This window comes from Haliotis rufescens, unplaced genomic scaffold, assembly GCF_023055435.1.
Source record: "Haliotis rufescens isolate VD_foot unplaced genomic scaffold, xgHalRufe1.0.p SCAF_116, whole genome shotgun sequence".
In the NCBI taxonomy this organism is placed as follows: Eukaryota; Metazoa; Mollusca; class Gastropoda; order Lepetellida; family Haliotidae; genus Haliotis; species Haliotis rufescens.
Window position 1 is genome coordinate 819,516 of NW_025963798.1, and position 24,050 is coordinate 843,565.

Consider the following 24,050-nt stretch of genomic DNA (forward strand, 5'->3'; position numbering starts at 1 on the left):
GACAACGTTATTTTCTACGGAGTGCCAGATTCGCCAGAAGAGGCACCCTTATTATGTAAAGAAAAGATAATAGCACTTCTCAATGACAGCGTAAAGAATAAAACGTTGGAGAAATCTGACGTTATTGTGCTCACGGCCTAGGAATCCAGCGTGACAATCCGAGTAAACCACGACCCTTAATAGTGAATTATCGGGAGTCTGATGATAAAGTCGAGACTTTGTACTGAAGGAGGGCGGTTATGGCGTTTCCAACGATCTCACCTTTCGCCGACGTGACAATCTGAAGGAACTCGAGAGAAGAGGATTGAAAGGGTATTTCAAGCAAGGGAAACTGATAACAGTACGAAACCAACATGAGACGGAACAGGCCCCCAGCACATCGGAGACGGGGTCACTGACCTCCAGGCGTCCGTTCGTACGTGCCAGTAGTCGAATTGATAGCCGGCGAACCTACAGCACTTCAACCGCCTTGAACAGCGACCAAGGCCTTTTTTCACAGGAGCTGTGTCCAGACGACCCCGGTGAAATTGTCAACACAAGCTCATGTCATTAAATTCACAACACCTTAAAAGAATCCACATTTCTTCATCTATTAACTTGTAACATAAATCTACAGCAATCTTTCAGATCTTGACGTCTAAATCATTTACAAACATTTGACATCTGACGAATTACCAAATAGTTGGTTACCTGGATATGTAAGTTTTTATTCACCTGCCATCAAAATATCGAATAACGGTCGATGTTGTGGTGGTGTTTGTGTTTGTATTAAGCAAGCTATCGATGTTTTTGTTGAGTTATACAAACCAACTTAGATAATGTTGTTTGTGTCAGGCTATCCAAAAATCTTCTTAAAATTGATTTTGACATTGTCCTAGTTTGTGTATATATTCCTCCACAAGGACCTACTTTTTAAGATAATAAGCCATTAACGTGTGTTATAGATCAAGCTGGAGTTTGTGTTGTCTGATTATCAGATTGTCATATTGTGTTGTGTGGAGACATGAACGCTCGTTGTGGTAATAAGAATAACTATAGAGACTTTAACCCAGACAGCATACAGAATAGAGGTGATCCTTTTCCCGAGGATACCATCCCACCATTTGAGGATAGAACTTCACAAGATACCAGTGTGAACAGATTCGGTCGTACGTTGTTAAACTTATGTGATGTGTTTGACTTCTGTATTGTGAACGGTCGAATGGAGGGTGACACTAATGGTGAATATACGTACGTCAGTAGCCAGGGCAGCAGTGTAAATGATTACTTCATCTGCTCAATGGATTGTTTTTCACACATATCTATGTTGAATGTTTGTTAAAGATTAGACTCTGATCATTTTCCTCTGGAACTCAGTTGTAAATATGGCGATGAGCAGCGGCGGGGAATTAGTTCCGTACATTATCATAAGTACATTTGGAATGATAACTTCAGTGTTCAGTTTCTAGATATTTTACGATCTAATAAGTTATTAGATCGTCTGTTGTTAGATGTTGATGAAAATTAATGTGAAGCCCTGAACGATTTTGTAAAATTATTTTTAGAATCAGCTGACTGTATGAAAAAATGTGTGTGAAATATCCACAATACACCCAATAGATTAATATTAAATGGTGAACGTAGATCTGCTAAACGTGCCTTCAGGAGAACACTTCGACAGTTCAGACGACAAAGAAATGAACATTCCAGAAAACAATATTGTACTATTAGGAATAATTATAAACAAACAAGTCGGAGGTATAAATTTTAAGCTCGGCAACATAAAGTAGATAAACTCTGCAAATCGCTCGGTAACCCGAAACAAATTTGGAAAGAGATTCGAAATATTAACTCAAAGTCATATACTAATTGCAAAATTAATTCCACCCAACGGCTGACTCATTTCAAAGATGTCTTCCATACTGCTGATATGTTTGAGAACTTAGCCAGTTCTGACACAGACATATATATATGGCATCATGAGCATTATACTGATATTGATCGATGTATTATTGATGCCAATATCACTGTTAAGGAAATTATTGATGCAATATATTCTCTGAAGAATGGAAAGACCCCTGGACTAGATAATCCTCTTTTTGAAATACTTAAATGTTCTAAGGAAATAATACTGCCGTTTTTGTCGAAATATATTGTGTTTGCGAAATCTATAATTGTACCTCTCCACAAAATGTTGATCCTAATAATCCAGATAGGTACAGAGGAATCTCTTTGAATAGCACACTTAGTAAAGTCTTTACGTGTATTTTAAATAAGAGACTTACGCTTTGGGCAAATATAAGAGACAAAATTCTGGAAACGCAAGCTGGTTTTCGAAAAAAATATTCTACTACTGACCACATGTTTACACTTTATGCCATTGTTCAGAAATATCCATTAAGGCATAAGAAGAAGCTTTATGTAGCATTCGTTGACTTTAAGAAAGCGTTTGATTCTGTTTATCGACATAAATTATGGCTTTGTTTGCAAAATACAGGCATGTATGGTACAATGCTACAAATGTTAATAAGTTTGTACACAAATGTAGGAGCATGTGTACGGTTTGATGGCCAGTTTAAAGACTTCTTTTCGATTGTCATCTTGGTTTGAAACAAGGGTGCTTATTAAGTCCTATACTGTTCTCATTTTTCATTAACGAGTTATATCAAGGTGTGGTAATAAACATGAGTTTTTAAGATTAATTCATGGAAAGTCACTAGATATGTTTCAGCAGGACTGGAGATCGACACGGCACTTGAAAACAGTTCAAGATATGTCATGTATAGCTTTTTTACATCTTGAATTGTATTTAAATGTTATAGCATGCAAATCTCTGCGCATTATGTATTCAAGATTTTGTCTTGGATTTTCTGAAATAATGGTAAACATTGGACGACATCGTTCTTCACCGAAGCCAATGAGATTGTGTCCTTTCTGTCAAACTTGTATAGACGATGAACTTCATATACTGCTTGTTTGTACGGTTTATACTGATTTAAGGGAAGCATATATTACACAGAAATACCTGTACATTTGTAATCATGTAAATATCTGTTGAATTCTAATGATGGAAAAACATTTCTTACGTTAGCACCTTTTGTTCATCATGCACTGTTTTCGGCGCAAGAATATTATAGCATTGTGAAGTCACTTCGTAAAATAATTGTGTACACCCGCTTTGTAACATTGTCTCCACATATGTGTTGGGTGCAGCACATCCCTATAGCTGTGTTGTACTCACGGATATTATCTCTTTGTACTCTTGTCTTGTACATGTGCCGGAGACCTTAAGTACAATAAAACATCTTGATATGGATATATCCTTTTAAAGCTTTTCTTGTCTGGAAATATGTTAGCTTGTGCAACAAATACAGACTATTTCGGATGAATTATTTGTGAGCTTTTGCATACAGCGAAGCGTCTAAATGTCTTTTCAGAGGATAATTCCTTATGGTCTTGTTTAATTGTTATCAGCTTTTTAGTCTCAGCTTTTTAAAAATCGGATAGCTCAGTATATATTTAAGATATGTATAGCAAAAGGCAAAGGGCATCTTCTCTCGATAAAACAAAATTGCACATAGCTCCAACTGGAGGAGAAGAACGAGACAGATGATATTCCAACTAGAATGTGTTTACTTTGTCGGAATGTTCGCTTCACGTATCTAGAACTCCAGAACTGGAATAAAAGGGTTCATGATCCATACTGTCTTGTCATTTCTTATGTTAATAAGTAGGCCAATAGTAGAAGTAGGTAAACCTGGAGCAGTAGTAGACCTGTAGTAGAAGAATGTAGACCTGCAGTAGAAGAAAGTGGACCTGTAGTAGAAGTAGGTACACCTGGAGTAAAAGTGAACCTGTAGTAGATGAAAGTAGGTCTGCAGTAGAAGTAGGTGGACCCGGAGAAACACTCAATATCCATGGAGCAGAAATCAATATCTCTGGAGTAGAAATCAAAATATCTCTTGAGTAGAAATCAATATCACTAGGGAGGAAATTAATCTCTCTAGATTAGAAATTAAACTCTGTGGATAAGTAATCAATCTCTCTGAAGTAGAAATCAAACTCTGTTGATAAGAAATCAATCTCTCTGAAGTAGAAATGAATATCACTAGGGTAGAAATCAATCTCTCTAGAGTAGAAATCAAACTCTGTTGATAAGAAAGCAATCTCTCTGAAGCAGAAATGAATATCACTAGGGTAGAAATCAATCTCTCTAGAGTAGAAATCAAACTCTGCGGATAAGACATCAATCTCTCTGACGTAGAAATCAATATCTCTGGAGTTGAAATCAATATCTCTGGAGTGGAAATCATTCTCTCTGGAGTAGAAATCAATATCTCTGGGGTAGAAATTAATCTCCCTGGAGTAGAAATCAAACTCTCTGGAGTAGAAATCAATCTCTCTGGAGTAGAAATCAAAATCTCTGGAGTAGAAATCAATCTCTCTGGAGTAGAATTCAATATCTCTGGAATAGAAATCAATCTCTCTGGAGTAGCAATGAAACTCTCTCGAGTAGAAATCAAACTCTCTGGAGTAGAAATCAATCTTTCTGGAGTAGAAATCAAACTCTCTGGAGTAGAAATCAATATCTCTGGAGTAGAGATCAAAATCTCTCTGGAGTAGAAATCATTCTCTCTAGAGTAGAAATCAAAACCCTGGAGTAGAAATCAATCTCTCTGGAGTAGAAATAAATATCTCTGGAGTAGCAATAAATATCCCTGGAGTAGAAATCAATATCTCTGGAGTAGAAATCAATAACCCTGGGGTAGAAATCAAACTCTCTAGAGTAGAAATCCATCTCTCTGGAGTAGAAATCAATCTCTCTGGAGTAGAAATCAATATCTCTGGAGTAGAAATCAATATCTCTGGAGTAGAAATCATTCTCTCTGGAGTAGAAATCATTTTCTCTGGAATAGAAATCAAAGGCCCTGGAGTAGAAATCAATATCTCTGGAGTAGAAATCAAACTCTCCAGAATAGAAATCAAAATCTCTGGAGTAGAGATCAAAATCTATCTGGAGTAGAAATCAAAATCTCTGGTGTAGACATCAATATCTCTGGAGTAGAAATCAATATCTCTGGAGTAGAAATCAATATCTCTGGAGTAAAAATCAATATCTCTGGAGTAGAAATCAATATCTCTGGAGTAGAAATCAATATCTCTGGAGTAGAAATCAATAACCCTGGGGTAGAAATCAAACTCTCTAGAGTAGAAATCATTCTCTCTAGAGTAGAAATCAAAACCCTGGAGTAGAAATCAATCTCTCTGGAGTAGAAATAAATATCTCTGGAGTAGCAATAAATATCCCTGGAGTAGAAATCAATATCTCTGGAGTAGAAATCAATAACCCTGGGGTAGAAATCAAACTCTCTAGAGTAGAAATCCATCTCTCTGGAGTAGAAATCAATCTCTCTGGAGTAGAAATCAATATCTCTGGAGTAGAAATCAATATCTCTGGAGTAGAAATCATTCTCTCTGGAGTAGAAATCATTTTCTCTGGAATAGAAATCAAAGGCCCTGGAGTAGAAATCAATATCTCTGGAGTAGAAATCAAACTCTCCAGAATAGAAATCAAAATCTCTGGAGTAGAGATCAAAATCTATCTGGAGTAGAAATCAAAATCTCTGGTGTAGACATCAATATCTCTGGAGTAGAAATCAATATCTCTGGAGTAGAAATCAATATCTCTGGAGTAAAAATCAATATCTCTGGAGTAGAAATCAATATCTCTGGAGTAGAAATCAATATCTCTGGAGTAGATATCAATATCTCTGGAGTAGAAATCAATTTCTCTGGAGTAGAAATCATTCTCTCTGGAGTAGAAATCAATGGCCCTGGAGTAGAAATCAATATCTCTGGAGTAGAAATCAATATCTCTGGTGTAGAAATCAATATCTTTAGAGTAGAAATCAATCTCTCTGGAGTAGAAATCAATCTCTCTGGAGTAGAAATCAATATCTCTGGAGTAGAAATTAATCTCTCTGGAGTAGAAATCCATCTCTCTGGAGTAGAAATCAATCTCTCTGGAGTAGAAATCAATATCTCTGGAGTAGAAATCAATATCTCTGGAGTAGAAATCATTCTCTCTGGAGTAGAAATCATTTTCTCTGGAATAGAAATCAAAGGCCCTGGAGTAGAAATCAATATCTCTGGAGTAGAAATCAAACTCTCCAGAATAGAAATCAAAATCTCTGGAGTAGAGATCAAAATCTATCTGGAGTAGAAATCAAAATCTCTGGTGTAGACATCAATATCTCTGGAGTAGAAATCAATATCTCTGGAGTAGAAATCAATATCTCTGAAGTAGAAATCAATATCTCTGGAGTAGAAATCAATATCTCTGGAGTAGAAATCAATATCTCTGAAGTAGAAATAATTCTCTCTGGAGTAGAAATCAATCTCTCTGGAGTAAAAATCAATATCCCAGCAGCCGAAGAATGTAGACATGGAGTAGAAGTAAGTAAATGCGTCGTAGAAGTAATTACCAATGGAGTAGAAGTAAATAGACCCATGGTAGAAATGAGTAGATATGGGATAGAAGTTAGTAGACCTGGATCAGAAGAAAGTTGGCCTGGAGTAGATAAAAATAGATATGTTGCAGTAGTAAGTACACTAGTAGTAGAACTAAAAAGACCTTAATTTAAAGTAAGAAGACCTGGAGTAGAAGTTCGTAGATATGAAATAGAAAGAAAATATTTCTGGAGTAGAAATTAATCTCCCTGGAGTAGAAATCAATATCTCTTGAGTAGAAATCAATATCTCTGGAGTAAAAATCAATATCTCTGAAGTAGAGATCGAAATCTCTCTGGAGTAGAACTCAATCTCTCTGGAGTTAAAATCAATATCCCAGGAGCCGAAGAATGTAGACATGGAGTAGAAGTAAGTAAATGTGTCGTAGAAATAATTATCCATGGAGTAGAAGTAGATAGACTCATGGTAGAAATAAGTAGATATGGGATAGAAGTTAGTAGACCTGGATCAGAAGAAAGTTGGCCTGGAGTAGATAAAAATAGATATGTTGCAGTAGTAAGTACACTAGTAGTAGAACTAAAAAGACCTTAATTTAAAGTAAGTAGACCTGGAGTAGAAGTTCGTAGATATGAAATAGAAAGAAAATATTTATCTGAGGGAGTATGGTTTAACGCCGCTTTTAGCAATATTCTAACAATATCACGACGGGGGACACCTGAAATTGGTTTCACACACTATACCCATGTGGGGAATCGAACCCCGGTTTCCGAACGCTTTAACCACTGGGCTACCCCATCGCCCCTATTTTTGTCTGAAAACTTTGATATTGAATAAGCAACGGCTAAGAGTAACCTGATGTCATGCGTCGTTCATGCAACCAAACATTGTCTGTATTATGGGCCTATGGCCATTTTCTGAATAAACTGTCTGTCTGTTTGTCTGTCTGGAAAGAAGTAAATAGACCTGGAGTAGAACGTCTAATCAAAGATTAAATTTTGAAACAGAAGACGCATGGATATGAAAATACAAAATTAGTGAATACGCATACAGACAAAACATCACTACGGGTAAAAGGCAGCTAGTGTATAATAAATGTCACCTTCAATATTCCCAAAGGCCAGAGGCTATAATAAACCTGAGAAGTTTCCATGCAAAAGTTCAAACAGATACTGAATTTCTCAACCTAAGTCCATCTGTAAATTATCCATATAAATTTAAAACGTCTGGATAGCTGCCTAAATCGGACAGCATGGATATACTGGAAATATAAGCTGCAGTACATGATAATCCAGTACAGAGACGTAACATTTCCTCAGCTGATACCTCAAACTGCCGAGTTGTAATACCTCTCGTTCACACGTCTCTGTGTGTGTGTCTCTCTCTCTCACGTACTGATATATCTCTCTCTAGAGCCTCTCTGTATGTCTTTCACGTCTCCCTCTGTCTATTCCACGTCTCTGTGTCGCTCTCCGTCTCTCTCTCTCTGTCTGACTCTCTCTCTCCATGTCTATCCCACGTCACAGCGTCGCTCTCCGTCTCTCACTGAGTCTATCTCACGCCTTTGCGTCGATCTCAGTCTCTCTCTGTCTGCCTCTCTCTCCGTCTCTGCGTCGCGCTCCGTCTCTCTCTGTCTGTCAGTCTGTCTGTCTGTCTCTCTCTCTCACACACACCCTGTCTATCTCACATCTCTGTGTCGCTCTCCGTCTCTCTCTCTGTCTGTCAGTCTGTCTGTCTGTCTCTCTATGTCTGTCTCTCTCTCTCACACACACCCTGTCTATCTCACAACTCTGTGTCGCTCTCGGTCTGTCTCTCCCTTTGTCTATCTCATTTCTCTGTGTCGCTCTCCGTCACTCTCACACTCTCTCTCTCTCCCTTTTCTCTCTGTCACACTCTGGCTACCTCACGTCTCTGTGTCGCTCTCACGCCTCTCTCCATTGTGTCACTGCGTGTGTCTATCTAACGTCTCATTGTATGGCTCTCACTTCTCTGTGTAGCTCTCACGTGGCCCTCACGTGGCCTCGCGTCTCTCTCTCTCTCACCCCTCTCTATGTCGCTGTGACGACTCTCTGTATCGTTCCCACCCCTGTTACAAACGCCTCACCTCACACAATGTAGGCTATCTATAACTATCAATACAATTCACAGACAGACAAGGCTGTTTACAACCTGGCGTGTCTCAGTGAATGGCATCCATTCATATATACATTTAGGCAAACAGGAAAAGCCAGTTAGGTAATGCTCGACAAGTAACATCACAGATCTGTGTCTACCTAACACGTTGGCAAGTACAGAAGTTAGGATAGTTCCAGTAATGAAGGGAATCAGAAGATATGGGGTTCTACCTCTCCTTGCCTGTATTGCTTTACTTTTAGCCGAAATTCTGCAGATTTTGTCATTTGCTGCTCCATTCTGGGCTTGGGATTCCTCTGCGTCCTTTGGGTTGTGGCGACGGCTGTCGTGTTTGAGAGGATCTCATGACGGATGTATCCAGTTTAACTACCCATGGCACCTGAGAGGTGAGTAGGCCTCAATATGATGAATGTTACGTAGAGGTGGGTAGGCTCAGGTTGTGCAACTATCACAATATGATGAATATTACGTACGTAGAGGTGAGTAGGCTCGGGTTGACCAACTAGGCTCAGGTTGAGCACCTGTCACAATATGATGAATGTTACGTGGAGGTGAGTAGGCTCAGGTTTAGCACCTGTCACAATATGATGAATGTTACGTGGAGGTGAGTAGGCTCAGGTTGAGCACCTTTCACAATATGATGAATGTTACGAAGAGGTGAGTAGGCTCAGGTTGAGCAACTATCACAATATGATGAATATTACGTACGTAGAGGTGAGTAGGCTCGGGTTGAGCAACTAGGCTAAGTTTTAGCACCTGTCACAATATGATAAATGTTACGAAGAGGTGATTATGATCAGGTTTAGCACCTGTCACAATATGATGAATGTTACGAAGAGGTGAGTAGGCTCAGGTTGAGCAACTGTCACAATATGATGAATGTTACGTAGAGGTGAGTATGCTCGGGTTGAGCAACTGTCACAATATGATGAATGTTACGTAGAGGCGAGTAGGCTCAGGTTGAGCAACTATCACAATATGATGAATATTACGTACGTAGAGGTGAATAGGCTCGGGTTGAGCAACTAGGCTCAGGTTTAGCACCTGTCACAATATGATGAATGTTACGAAGAGGTGAGTAGGCTCAGGTTTAGCACCTGTCACAATATGATGAATGTTACGTAGAGGTGAGTAGGCTCAGGTTGAGCACCTGTCACAATATGATGAATGTTACGAAGAGGTGAGTAGGCTCAGGTTGAGCAACTATCACAATATGATGAATATTACGTACGTAGAGGTGAGTAGGCTCGGGTTGAGCAACTAGGCTCAGCTTTGGCACCTGTCACAATATGATGAATGTTACGTAGAGGTGAGTAGGCTCAGGTTTAGCACCTGTCACAATATGATGAATGTTACGAAGAGGTGAGTAGGCTCAGGTTTAGCACTTGTCACAATATGATGAATGTTACGTAGAGGTGAGTAGGCTCAGGTTGAGCACCTGTCACAATATGATGAATGTTACGAAGAGGTGAGTAGGCTCAGGTTGAGCAACTGTCACAATATGATGAATATTACGTACGTAGAGGTGAGTAGGCTCGGGTTGAGCAACTAGGCTAAGTTTTAGCACCTGTCACAATATGATGAATGTTACGTAGAGGTGAGTAGGCTCAGGTTTAGCACCTGTCACAATATGATGAATGTTACGTAGAGGTGAGTATGCTAAGGTTGAGCACCTGTCACAATATGATGAATGTTACGTAGAGGTGAGTATGCTCGGGTTGAGCAACTGTCACAATATGATGAATGTTACGTAGAGGCGAGTAGGCTCAGGTTGAGCAACTATCACAATATGATGAATATTACGTACGTAGAGGTGAGTAGGCTCGGGTTGAGCAACTAGGCTCAGGTTTAGCACCTGTCACAATATGATGAATGTTACGAAGATGTGAGTAGGCTCAGGTTTAGCACCTGTCACAATATGATGAATGTTACGTAGAGGTGAGTATGCTGAGGTTGAGCACCTGTCACAATATGATGAATGTTACGTAGAGGTGAGTATGCTAAGGTTGAGCAACTATCACAATATGATGAATGTTACGTAGAGGCGAGTAGGCTCAGGTTGAGTAACTATCACAATATGATGAATATTACGTACGAAGAGGTGAGAAGGCTCAGGTTTAACAACTCTCAGAATATGAACAATATTACGTAGAGGTGAGTTGGCTCAGGTTTAGCAACTATCACAATATGATGAATGTTACATAGAGGTGAGTAGGTTCGGATTGAGCACCTGTCACGATATGATGAATGTTACGTAGAGTTGAGTAGGCTCAGGTTTAGCAACTATCACAATATGACGAATGTTACATAGAGGTGAGTAGGCTCGGATTGAGCAACTATCACAATATGATGAATGTTACGTAGAGTTGAGTAGGCTCAGGTTTAGCAACTATCACAATATGATGAATGTTTCGTAGTCTAACCGCGTTTAAACTTCAGAGTAAGTGAATGAGTAGGTGAGTAGTGTTTTAAGCCGCAGTTTGTATCATTCATATCACGACAGGGGTACATCGATAATTGGCTCCTTACGTTAAACCCGTGAGGGCATTGAACACGGGTCTTTGGCGTGACGAGCGGACACCTATCTACATGATTACCCTACCACTCCTCTTACTCTCCAAGTTTTGGCCATGGTTGATGCATTTGTTCCGTCATCGTGTTGTACCGACATTATCACCATCCCGTGTTGAATAAGCTCTGATTCTACCCCTCCGAAATTATCACAATGCGCCACTAGCAATCACAATATACTTGCTAAGCGTATCACAGGAATGACATGCATATGTCATCTAACTATAAGGAATACTTAGCGTTTTAGCATGCATGACCTCAATCATACCTTACAGCGGTCTTTCAGATATATTCCACAATGGCCCTGTTGCCGTGCTCTGTCGATTCGGGTTATAATTGTCAGAAAAGACATATTGTGACAAATTGTATACGATAGGCCCCGCACAGGTCCTCACAATTTGAAAAGAATCGTGAAGTTATACAGAGTGGCGTCAATCTCCTTAGAATGTGTCAATACACGCCGTCTGTACAAGCTGTCTGTACACGCTGTCTGTACCGGCTGTACAATGAAACACATACCACTAAGACTCATTTCAAATGCGCATAATCTATTTATAAGGTTCATGTTTTATACACGAACTCAATCTGCACAGTGATATTCGCATTTGGCGTTTGGACAGTCATTTATCGTGAGATATTTCATGTTCCCAAACTTAAGGTATTATGATAACGTAGGATAATTAATGTTCCCAAACTTAAGGTATTACGACAACGTAGGATATTTCATGTTCCCAAACTAAAGGTATTATTATAACGTAAGATATTTCATGTTCCCAAACTAAACGTATTATTGTAACGTAGGATATTTCATGTTCCCAAACTAAAATTATTATGATAACGTAGGGTATTTCATGTTCCCAAACTTAAGGTATTATGATAACGTAGGATATTTTATGTTCCCAAACTTAAGGTATTATGATAACCTTAGATATTTCATGTTCCCAAACTTAAGGTATTATGATAACGTAGGATATTACATGTTCCCAAACTTATGGTATTATGATAACCTAAGATATTTCATGTTCCCAAGCTTAAGGTATTATGGTAAAGTAGGATATTTCATGTTCCCAAACTTAAGGTATTACGACAACGTAGGATATTGCATGTTCCCAAACTTAAGGTATTATGATAACGTAGGATATTTCATGTTCCCAAACTTATGGTATTTTGATAACCTAAGATATTTCATGTTCCCAAGCTTAAGGTACTATGGTAACGTAGGATATTTCATGTTCCCAAACTCAAGGTATTACGACAACGTAGGATATTGCATGTTTCCAAACTTAAGGTATTATGATAACGTAGGATATTGCATGTTCCCAAACTTAAGGTATTATTATAACGTAAGATATTTCATGTTCCCAAACTTAAGGTATTATTGTAACGTAGGATATTTCATGTTCCCAAACTAAAATTATTATGATAACGCAGGGTATTTCATGTTCCCAAACGTAAGGCATTATGATAACGTAGGATATTCACGTTCCCAAACGTAAGGTATTATGATAACGTAGGATATTTTATGTTCCCAAACTTAAGGTATTATGATTACCTTAGATATTGCACGTTCCCAAACTTAAGGTATTATGATAACGTAGCATATTTCATGTTCCCAAACTTAAGGTATTATGATAACGTAAGATATTTCATGTTCCCAAACTTAAGGTATTATGATAACCTAAGATATTGCACGTTCCCAAACTTAAGGTATTACGACAACATAGGATATTTCATGTTCCCAAACTTATGGTATCACGACAACGTAGGATCTTTCATGTTCCCAAAATTAAGGTATTACGACAACGTAGGATATTTCATGTTCCCAATCTTAAGGTATAATGGTAACGTAGGATATTTCATGTTCCCAAACTTAAGGTATTATGATAACGTAGGATATTTCATGTTCCTAAACTTCAGGTATTATGATAACGTAGGATATTTCATATTCCAAAACTTAAGGTATTATGATAACGCAGGATATTGCACGTTCCCAAACTTAAGGTATTACAACAACGTAGGATATTTCATGTTCCCAAACGTAAGGTATCACGACAACGTAGTATATTTCATGTTCCCAAACTTAAGGTATTACGACAACATAGGATATTTCATGTTCCTAAACTTAAGGTATCACGACAACGTAGGATATTTCATGTTCCTAAACTTCAGGTATAATGGTAACGTAGGATATTTCATGTCCCCAAACTTTGGTGAGTGGTTTTTTTGTGTGTTTTTTTGTTTTGTTATTTCATTTCGTCCGCCTGCTTTCTTCTTGGTTGAGGTTGGAGATGAGACGACATATGGACTGCCTAGCTACCGTTAAGACGTTATGACTCAGTTGAGTCTGTTGACTCAAGACACGAACGATAACATTACGGGGTGTTCTGGTTGTGGGTACGTCAGGGCCTACACGCCAGGGTCCGAGACCCGTGAAGATCCGGGTGGAATAGGTCTTCACAACCCATGCTTGCCGTAAAAGGCGACTATGCTTGTCGTTAGAGGCGACTAACGAGATCGGGTGGTCAGGCTCGCTGACTTAGTTGATGCCTGTCATCGATCCCAATTGCGTGGATCGATGCTCATGATGTCAATCACTGGATTGTCTGGTCCAGACTCGATTATTTACAGACCCCCGTCATAGAGCTGGAATATTGCTGAGTGGGGCGTTAAACAACAACCAACCACCCAACCAGGGTTCGAATCTCCCTGAGTAAGTGAAGGAAGCCACTCCCTTGTGTTCCGCGTGATGTCATTCCCCTGAAACCTAACTCACTAACCGTCTGCTGTTGTCAGTTGAAGCTCTTTTCGCCTGTGACATTTCCAGCAATAACTATATATACTCACATACACTGTTCCCATGTCTCCCACATCCAGGTCTTGATGGAGGAAGCGTGTGGCGGTCATGCAACGCCAACATCAAAAATGAAGTTTTCTGTGCACCATTTCGTAAGTGTAAAATATTCCAATAGAATACAAAGCTTTGTTCGCTATATCAGAGCTTAAAGCTCTTGTCTTATTATAGTGACACTTACTGATTGTTATCATCATACTACATCATTGAGTAGTAGAAGTAGTAGTGGTAGTAGTAGTAGTAGTAGTACATGTAGCAGTCGAAGTACATATAGTAGTGGTAGTAGTGGTGGTGGTGGTGGTAGTAGTCGTAGTAGCGGTAGTAGTAGTAGTAGCAGTAGTATTAGTAGTGGTAGTGGTAGTAGTAGTAGTAGTAGTAGTAGTAGTAGTAGTAGTAGTAGTACATGTAGCAGTCGAAGTACATATAGTAGTGGTAGTAGTGGTGGTGGTGGTGGTAGTAGTAGTGGTAGCGGTAGTAGTAGTAGTAGTAATAGTAGTGGTAGTAGTAGTAGTAGTAGTAGTAGTAGTAGTAGTAGTAGTAGTAGTAGTAGTAGTAGTAGTAGTAGTAGTAGTAGTGGTGGTGGTGGTGGTAGTGGTAGTGGTAGTGGTAGTGGTAGTAGTAGAAGTTGTAGTAGTACATGTAGCAGTCGAAGTACATATAGTAGAAGAAGTAGTAGTATTGGTTGTAGTAGTGGTGGTGGTGGTGGTAGTAGTAGTAGTAGTAGTAGTAGTAGTAATAGTAGTGGTTGAAGTAGTAGTAGTAGTATTACATGTAGTAGTAGTAGTAGTAGTGGTAGTGGTAGTAGTAGTAGTTGTAGTAGCAGTAGTAGTAGTTGATGGAGCAAAGAAGGTTTGGGTGATCCTGGCACAGTCAGGCTGGTTAGGCTCATCATCAGGTCGGGGTTCTTGTCTAGTCAAACCCACCCAGAACTTTTCGGAGAATGTGAAGACTCCCCAACACTGCAGCCTTCTGCATTACCCAGATTGTCAGAAGGGCTGTATTCCTGGTAGCAAACAATGTCAGTCAACAGATTGGGAGGCACCAAACCTAAGGCACCGAGAACAATGGGGAGTCGGACAACTTGGAACTTGGGATGCAAGCATGACATTTTGAAAGCGAGGTCCGCATATTTGCCGTGTTTCTCCTGAATCTTTAAATTTCACTCAGTGACCACTTTTCAATATGTATCGGGGTGTAATAACAAGTTTATCGGATCGCATCGAAAACAGTATCTGTTTAATTACAAACATATTACAGAACGAGTATCCCTTCTGCACAACATCCCCACCATCAAGTCTGCCTCATTGGAACGCTTAATTATATGGGGCAACTCTTTGACTATCAGCAAGAATGTCTTTGAACAACAAGGTTAGAACTAAATTTTTCATCATGCATTCCAGATTGGCTGAACAATGTCCGAGGCTTGGAGAGCGTGGCCATTATATGCGCGGCCATCCCGCTTGTCGTGATGCCCGTCTACGTCTACGTGTCTATGGGCCTCTACCATAGATGTTTTCTCATCACCATGGCCGTCTTCACGCTTGTTGCCGGTGAGTAGACATGAACACGTTATTCACGGTAAATAGTTCACCGCATTACTTTTGTCATTGAGCAGTATTACCGTCCATACACTTCTTCAGGTGGTAAATCTCTACTCAGATGTCCTAGATACATATGTCATGAACAGATATATTTGTATGCAGCTTTGAAACATAAATAAGTGTTGTTTGGTGTGTGTGGTGTGGTGTGTGTGTACGCGCGTGTGCGCGTGTGTGGTGTGTGTGGGTGTGGTATGTGTGTGGTATGTGTGTGATGTGTGGGTGTGGTGTGTGGGTGTAGTGTGTGGGTGTGGTATGTGTGTGGTGGGTGTGTAGTGTGTGGTGTGGTGTGTGTGCGCGCGTGTGTGGTGTGTGTGTGTGTGGTATTTGTGTGGTGCGGGTGTGGTGTGTGTGTGTGTGTGGTATGTGTGTGGTGTGGTGTGTGTGTGCGTGTGATATGTGTGTGGTGTGGTGTGTGTGTGTGTGGTGTGGTGTGTGTGTGGTATGTGTGTGATGTGTGGGTGTGGTGTGTGGGTGTAGTGTGTGGGTGTGGTATGTGTGTGGTGGGTGTGTGGTGTGGTGTGTGTGTGCGCGCGTGTGCGCGCGTGTGCGCGTGTGTGGTGTGTGTGGGTGTGGTATGTGTGTGGTATGTGTGTGATGTGTGGGTGTGGTGTGTGGGTGTGGTGTGTGGGTGTAGTGTGTGGGTGTGGTATGTGTGTGGTGGGTGTGTAGTGTGTGGTGTGTGTGCGCGCGTGTGTGGTGTGTGTGTGTGTGGTATTTGTGTGGTGCGGGTGTGGTGTGTGTGTGTGGTATGTGTGTGGTGTGGTGTGTGTGTGCGTGTGATATGTGTGTGGTGTGGTGTGTGTGTGTGTGTGTGGTGTGTGTGTGGTATGTGTGTGGTGTGTGTGTGTGTGTGTGTGTGGTGTGGTGTGTGTGTGGTATGGGTGTGGTGTGGGTGTGGTGTGTGGTGTGTGTGGTGTGGTGTGGTGTGTGTGTGTGATATGTGTGTGGTGTGTGTGATGTGGTGTGTGGTGTGAGTGTGGTGTGGTGTGGTGTGGTGTGGTGTGGTGTGGTGTGGTGTGGTGTGGTGTGGTGTGGTGTGGTGTGGTGTGGTGTGGTGTGTGTGTGTGTGTGTGTGTGTGCGTGTGCGTGCGTGCGGTGTGTGGTGTGTGAGTGTGATGTGTGTGTGTGTGGTATGTGTGTAGTGTGGTCGTGGTGTGTGTGTGCGTGTGCGTGTGTTGTGCGTGTGGTGTGTGGTGTGTGTGCGTGTGGTGTGTGTACGTGTACGACGTTTGTGTGGCGTTTGTGTGTGCGTGGTGTGTATACGTGTTCGTGTGTGTGTGTGTGGTGTATATGTGTGTGATTGATGTGTGTGTACGGGGTGTACGTGTTCGTGTGTGTGGTGTGCGTGTGTGAATGGTGTGTGTGTGTGTCATTTTAACATTGCACTTCGCAATGATCTGGCTGCATGACGGCTGCATGAAATAATCAGGACCAAAACATTTAGTCATTGAAATTGTGAGCCGCGCGGTCATCGGGCGCACGCAATCAAGTCAAGGAGTCGGGCTAGTCGATCCATTAACTTAAATACTGTTTAAAATGACGTTAATCTAAACCCATGCACCCTCTCATGAAGAAAGTGTCTTATGAAAGTTCGGTATTATTTGAATAAATACTAATACGCATATTGCCGTTTCAGCGTTATGCAACATTGTGGGTGTTATCGTCTATGGTGTGGCTATTGGCGCACGACTGGAGTGGACGGTTGGTTGGTGTCTCTTTGTCTGCGTTATCGGAGGTGTCTTAGACATAGTAGGTTTCATAATTCTGCTCATCGCAACTTTCGTGAAACCAAAGATTCCCCCTCAGACGTTTCAACGAGCCACCAGCCTCTACGTCAACCGCGACACCAACAAACTTTACGCCATGGAAGGCGATGAGAGTGGTCGTATCGACATCGATGTTTCGGAATATGGTGGCCGTACCAACATGGGCTACACTGACCATGGCAATGCTCCGACACACGGCGGCCATACCAACATGGGCTACACCGTCCATGGCAATGCTCCGACACACGGCGGCCATACCAACATGGGCTACACCGTCTATGGCAATGCTCCGACACACGGCGGCCATACCAACATGGGCTACACCGACCATGGCAATGCTCCGACACACGGCGGCCATACCAACATGGAATATGTCTACCGAGGCAATGTTTCGGAAAATGGCGACCTTAGCATTCCGGGTGATGCTTAGCAAAATGCGATCTATTGTTATTTCTGTGATCCTGTTTATGCCTTCACGGTACTGTTACCCAGGTATCTGAGAATTTTTTTCTTACCTGCACTAACTCCTGAAATTACCGTAAAATACTATATAAGTTCAAGTTTGTTTATTAGCAACAAAAAAGAAATAAAGTGACTTTGGTCAATCTCAAGATATTATAGAGAAATGAAACCAAGAACATTTGTTCAATGAATACGGCAGAATATTCGTGATGCAGGTCCATGCACACGTGTAGTTCATTCAGAGAGTAGAATTATTGTACATACCAAGCATGCATGAAGCTTTAATGTATATTATACTCTAATGTCATACACTTTATATTTCAATATTATATTATAATGTCAATTAGATTGCAAGTTTACATTTTCATTCTTATTAAAAAATATTTAATGTCTACCGCTTTTTGTATTGCCAAGTATCTCGAACACTTGGTTTCAAATGGCGGTTAATACGTCATGGATGCCCGTGGCAGAATGTTAAAGCTGTGATGTGTATGATAATGTTTATATTTTTTGGAGAAATGACAAGTACTTTACTAACGATTTTGATATATTATATTTTGACTTACTCCCATACAAACTGCTCAAACAGAATACGTATAAAGAACAACAGCAATCCTGCGCCTGTTCTGGGTTCTGATCCGTTGCGCGCACATGAGGAAATAATTGGGAATATAGCCTCGGATAGCATCCTTGTAAGAAATTGGTAATTACAAAAAATAATTTTTACTTACAGACGGAGTTTTATTTTATTTTTTCCGGCGCAGCGGCTTGAGATAAAAAATATTAACAAAGATTATTATGCTGATTGTCAGATTGATTTTGATGACTGACATAGTCATTCATTTTTATATTACACATCAACGAAATCCTCCACTGAAATATTCCGCGGACAACTTTAAGTGGTTTTATCAACGTTGTTGTACATATTTGGTGTATTGTTACATGTCCCCATGGTGAATATGTGCATACTGTCATTGCATTGATATGTTTGAGGCTGGTGAATAGTTTTAATATATTTCAAACAGTTTGAATAGTATCTATTTACAATACATAAAACGCATAGAAACATATACCTGTACATCTCCCTTTCCTTAACATGCAATTGAAGTGAAAATTTCATGGACCATGTATGTTGTAATAACGATTAGTAACCAGAACTCATATGCTTATTTGTTTGTTTGCTTCTTTGTTTGTTTGTCAACAATATTCCAGATATAGACGGCGCTCCGTAAATAATTGAGTCTGGACAAGACAATGGTGTGATTGACTTTGTGGGTATCGATCTACGATGGCATGCATAAATAAAAAACGCAGTAAAGTTCTTACTCTCATGCACAATATAGTAATGATTAAATAAGTGGAGTAAGATTAAACACAGTTTTAATTTAATTTGCTAACTGAATATTATGGCCTGATGAGACTCGTACGTGATACGAGTTGAAAGCGCTAGCCAATTTAAACTGTGTTCAATCTTACTCCACTTTATTATATATATATATAGATATATATATAGATATAGATATAGATATAGATATAGATATATCCAGTCAGCATTCTTTGTGACCACATCGAAGAAATCTACTCAACACAACTAAGAACGAGAAAGAAGCTCCATAGAAATCCTACAATAACAGAAATATTGCTGCATCCAGCAAATGTACCACCAAAGAATTGTCTCAAAGATAAACCATGATCCTTAATGCAATGACGGAAGGGTTTTCTCTACATTCACATAAGGTATTTTAGACAAATGGAATTAACTACGTATTGATTCTCAAAAAACAAAGGATTTGCTTGAAGTTTTTTGCAATCTCTTAACAGAACAAAGTTCAATTGTATCAAAACATCATATTTTTCAACTTTGTTCACCACTATCCCACACTCACTCAATCACTAATGGTTAAAGCGTTCGATTCCCAACATGGGCAACCAATGCCTGGTGTCGCCCGCCGTGATATTGCTTGAATATTGCTAAAAGCGGCGTAAAACAATACTCACTCACTCACCCACTCACTCACATCAGTTACAGATGGGTGAAATAGTTTCGTTTGACGTAGAAACATGCTGAGAAAGAAATATGGCAAGAAATGCATCTTTCGAAAGTTTAATGAAGGACTGTTTGCCGAACTGTGTATTCAATGTGTACTTAGCGTAGCCGGAGGCTGACATGAAAACCCCGTCCCTGATATATGGGCCAGATACTGAACCATGTATATTTGCATGTGCCAGCGACATTTTCAAGAAGATATGATTTAAACACTACGAAACATCTACAGACAAATACGTACACAATGGGCGATTAAAATACATTGTTGAAGGTCTTAAGTCAGTGAAACTTTCGATCTTCGTTTTATTATATGCTATTTACCCCCGAAGACTTTTCATTGTTTTATCTTGAGTAGGCCAGTATCATACCTTTACTTACCAAGTTTTTGTTATCCTTGTCATTCGTCACAACCCTCATATATTTTCAAACCTAGCGAGTTAGTAATTTCCTGGAAGTAATCACAAACACGTCATCAGATTGCCTTCAAATGACATTCAGGTAGACTTTGGGATTCTACTTGTTGAGGAACGTGACTATTCTCAGGAGATACTATTTGAAGGACCGAACGAAAACAGGTAAAGAATATTCCAACATGTCGGACATGACTTCCGTCCAGCCATTAACCGTCTTGTTAATTCCTTTCCATTTGAGCGTCAGATAAACATTGATGCATGACAAGCATTGTGTTAGTCCTCCTACTTTTACTGTATTAGTTCAGGGCAAGACTACTCCATATTATGAACACACAATGCCATTTAGAAAGTGGCACCAGAGTGAGGCACCTAATCGCCAGCACACAAAGTCAGCGATCTAACCACTCAGCCACCGAGGCTTCCTCACTCAACCCCAAAACTCAACGCGAGGACTCAACCCAAAAATGTGTATTTTACTCAGAAAGTGTTATCCCAAGTATAACATTTGTTATAATCTATATTACACAACAGTGGGGGCAGAAAACTTGATTTCTACTGCACATGTTATTTTCTATGTTCAAAGAGTCATGCGTGTTACGCTTTCGTCTCGATCCAATTGTGTTGGATGGAAGTGTTGATCCACAAACCTGTCAGCAATACTGAATATAAAACCAACAAAAACAATTCCATAATCATAAGAAATCTCTCCTAAAAACTGAATTCGTTGTACGATTTTAACTATATCATAAGCTGCGGCTTGTAGATATAAAGTTTGGAGTAGCAAACCAGTGACGGAAAGCAAGAACAACGATGCATCCCACAGGGTTAGGATACCACGCAATCAGCCACTTCTGACAACCTGACCATCTAATCCCCATACTAGTCGGTCCTGATGGCTAGCATGGTACCATCCAATAACCATACTAGTCGGTCCTGATGGCAAGCATTTTACCATCCAATCCCAATACTAGTCGGTCCTGATGGCAAGCATGGGACCATCCAATCCCCATACTAGTCGGTCCTGATGGCAAGCATGGGACCATCCAATCACCATACTAGCCGGTCCTGATGGCAAGCATAGGACCATCCAATCACCATACTAGTCGGTCCTGATGGCAAGCATGGGACCATCCAAGTACTCGACACCGGGGATCTAGTCCAACCGGATTTTAACCTGAGGAAGGTTCTTATTCGTAATAGAATGTAATGTGGTTTCCCGACTGAAATGTTCGACATATTTCTCGTGTAATAATACTCTCTGTCTTGAATGAACCATATGTACAGCATTATTATCTAACTGTTGAGTACACTGGTCTGACCGAGGGCAAATCTCCACGCCCACAGCACAAACTGCTATCAGCTGTTGTACAGCTTCCGATGTGGCACAAATCAATACATCATGCACACATCATCATCGCCATCAAAAATGAAAAACTTAAACATTCATATGATTAAAGCGGTAATAGGGCGTACAATCAATTTATAAACATTTCTTGTTATTTATTAATTAATGTGTTTGGTTCTTCTCTGCGATGAACGTACATTGGTTACACGTCACTTGACCACTCAGAAATGTCAGCAGAAGTAATGATGTGGAAACTAATAAAATGTATTTGTAAGCTGTGACATCTTTAGTGTTTCACTGTTTGAGATTAATGTACATTTAACAACAATCATACGCACAGCAAATAGCTTGGCGGTCTGTATATAAGGCAGTTCGTCGATCTCTAATAAAGGCCGTACAACACCCAAGTCAACAATTTGAGGTATGTTAAACCATTGTAATATGTATAATATAAAGACTAAATGTATATTCCTATATGTATAAGGATACACAAGGTTAAAGCTTAAAACATGTACCCGTTGATAGACTTCTGTTTCTACTCCCATCCTAAGGTCTTGTCTCCAAACCATTTGTATGTGTGTTATGCCTGCATGCAGCATAGGAAATACAAGACCTTCACTCTGTCGCACACGGAGTAATGTAGACCGATAAGCACAATTTGATTCACGATGAATAAACATAGGCTGCGAATTTATAAATAATTTCATGACATGTAGAGAATATTATTCCTTTTTCTAAAGTATGTAGAGGAACAGTGTTTTATACATTAGGTTGGTTGTTGGTTTGTTGTTTAACGTCGCATTCAGCAATATTCCAGCTATTTGACGGCGGTTTGTAAATGATCGAGTCTGGACAAGACAATCCAGTGATTGATATCATGAGCATCGATCCACGCAATTGGGATCGATGACATGCATCAACCATGTCAGCGAGCCTGATCTCCCGATCCCGTTAGTCGCCTTTTACGACAAGCATAGTTGGCTTTTTACGGCAAGCATGGGTTGCTGAAGACCTATTCTACCCCGGAATCTATACATTAGGAGTGCATCGTTTAAGGTATTACAGGGTTATCTTAAATTAAAGCAATTTGTAATTTAATGTAAATATGTCAATCTGGGCGTAAGGTAAAAAAGCAGGGAACACTATATCACTGGATCACTGAAATCAGTGATGACACCAGGTTTTTCGTTAAAAGGGCACGCATGCTCTGCCCTACCGCTACCATTCGCAACTCACATAATTTCACATAAGTCTGTATGTCCGGCCTCATACAACACGGCACTACTCATGCCGTGCGGAGAGGAAGTACAAGAACCGCCGATAATTGCCTTTAAGTATTTATTAGACTTACAACAATTCAAACAATATTTTGTCTTCACGAATGCATATTGATTGGGCAATGAACCTTACAACGTTTCAGACGTAGATCCATGGAATTCTGACTTCACAGAAGTATCAAATTACAAGCATTGTGTCTAGATATTAGCATTAAATTTTGTGCAATGTCGAAACCTTTGTTCGGCTCTAGACCATTCCTCAAAATGATCAATAAAACAAATATGAAGCTATATAACAAACCGAACTAACAAACAAGTGTATTTACAATTATGTTGATATTATGTCATTTAAAGGGAATCCGTGAATGTGTCTATTGGAGAAATCATGACCCGTTTACAAAATTAAATCAACAAAATAGTGCAAAACGTGCATGAACGAGTATCCATGTAATGGTGTGTTTGAATTATCTTATGTTGAACACAACTCACAAAATTATCATTTATGCATTATTATTTAATTATTTCATTTTATAGAATGGCGTTTGTAGAACCTTTCCGTATCAAGATTGTGGAACCCTTACCAAACACCACCAGGGACGAGAGATTGAGTCTAATGCTGGACACCGGTTACAACCCTTTCAAGGTTCCAGATCGAATGGTCACACTTGATCTTTGGACGGATTCCGGGGCTTCAGCAATGAGCAATCAGCAGTGGGCCGCCATGATCGAATCCCAAGAGGGGTCTTTTGTTCCTGACAGTTATGTGAAGTTAAAACAAACCATTCAATCTTTAACAGGCTTCCCTTATATCCTCCCTGTAAACCAGGGTAGGGCAGCGGAACACGCCCTCTTCTCAATTCTCGTTAAACCCGGGTTTACAGTCTTTAGTAACACATTGTATTCTAGCACTAAAACAAATGCTGAACTTGTTAACGCTAAAACTACCCAACTTCCTTGCACGTTTGTCGATGGTGGGCTCTTTAATGGTAATATTGACTGTGAGAAACTGGAAGAAGAATTGGCTCGGGTAGAGTTAGGCAATGGTATGGTTGTCTTGACCTTGACCAGCAATAATCAGGCAGGGCAACCAATATCTATGGCAAACATGAAGGCAGCATCTGAGATCTGCCATGACAA

At 40.0% G+C, this 24,050-nt stretch overlaps 1 protein-coding gene across 3 annotated transcripts; it reads left to right on the forward strand.

Annotated features, from left to right (window-relative positions):
• Nucleotides 1-8,616: 8,616 nt before the first annotated feature.
• Nucleotides 8,617-18,563, forward strand: LOC124116822. 3 transcript variants are annotated; one of them, XM_048393170.1, is made up of 5 exons: nt 8,624-8,966; nt 14,026-14,097; nt 15,403-15,552; nt 17,240-17,682; nt 17,734-18,563. In XM_048393170.1, exons 1-5 carry the CDS (start codon nt 8,762-8,764, stop codon nt 17,797-17,799), a joined length of 936 nt encoding a protein of 311 aa, XP_048249127.1. In that variant the 5' UTR covers nt 8,624-8,761; the 3' UTR covers nt 17,800-18,563. The 3 variants fall into 3 exon arrangements, with proteins under 3 accessions (XP_048249128.1, XP_048249127.1, XP_048249126.1); XM_048393169.1 differs by having other exon boundaries at nt 8,628-8,966; nt 17,240-18,563; XM_048393171.1 differs by lacking the exon at nt 14,026-14,097 and having other exon boundaries at nt 8,617-8,966; nt 17,240-18,563.
• Nucleotides 18,564-24,050: the final 5,487 nt, after the last annotated feature.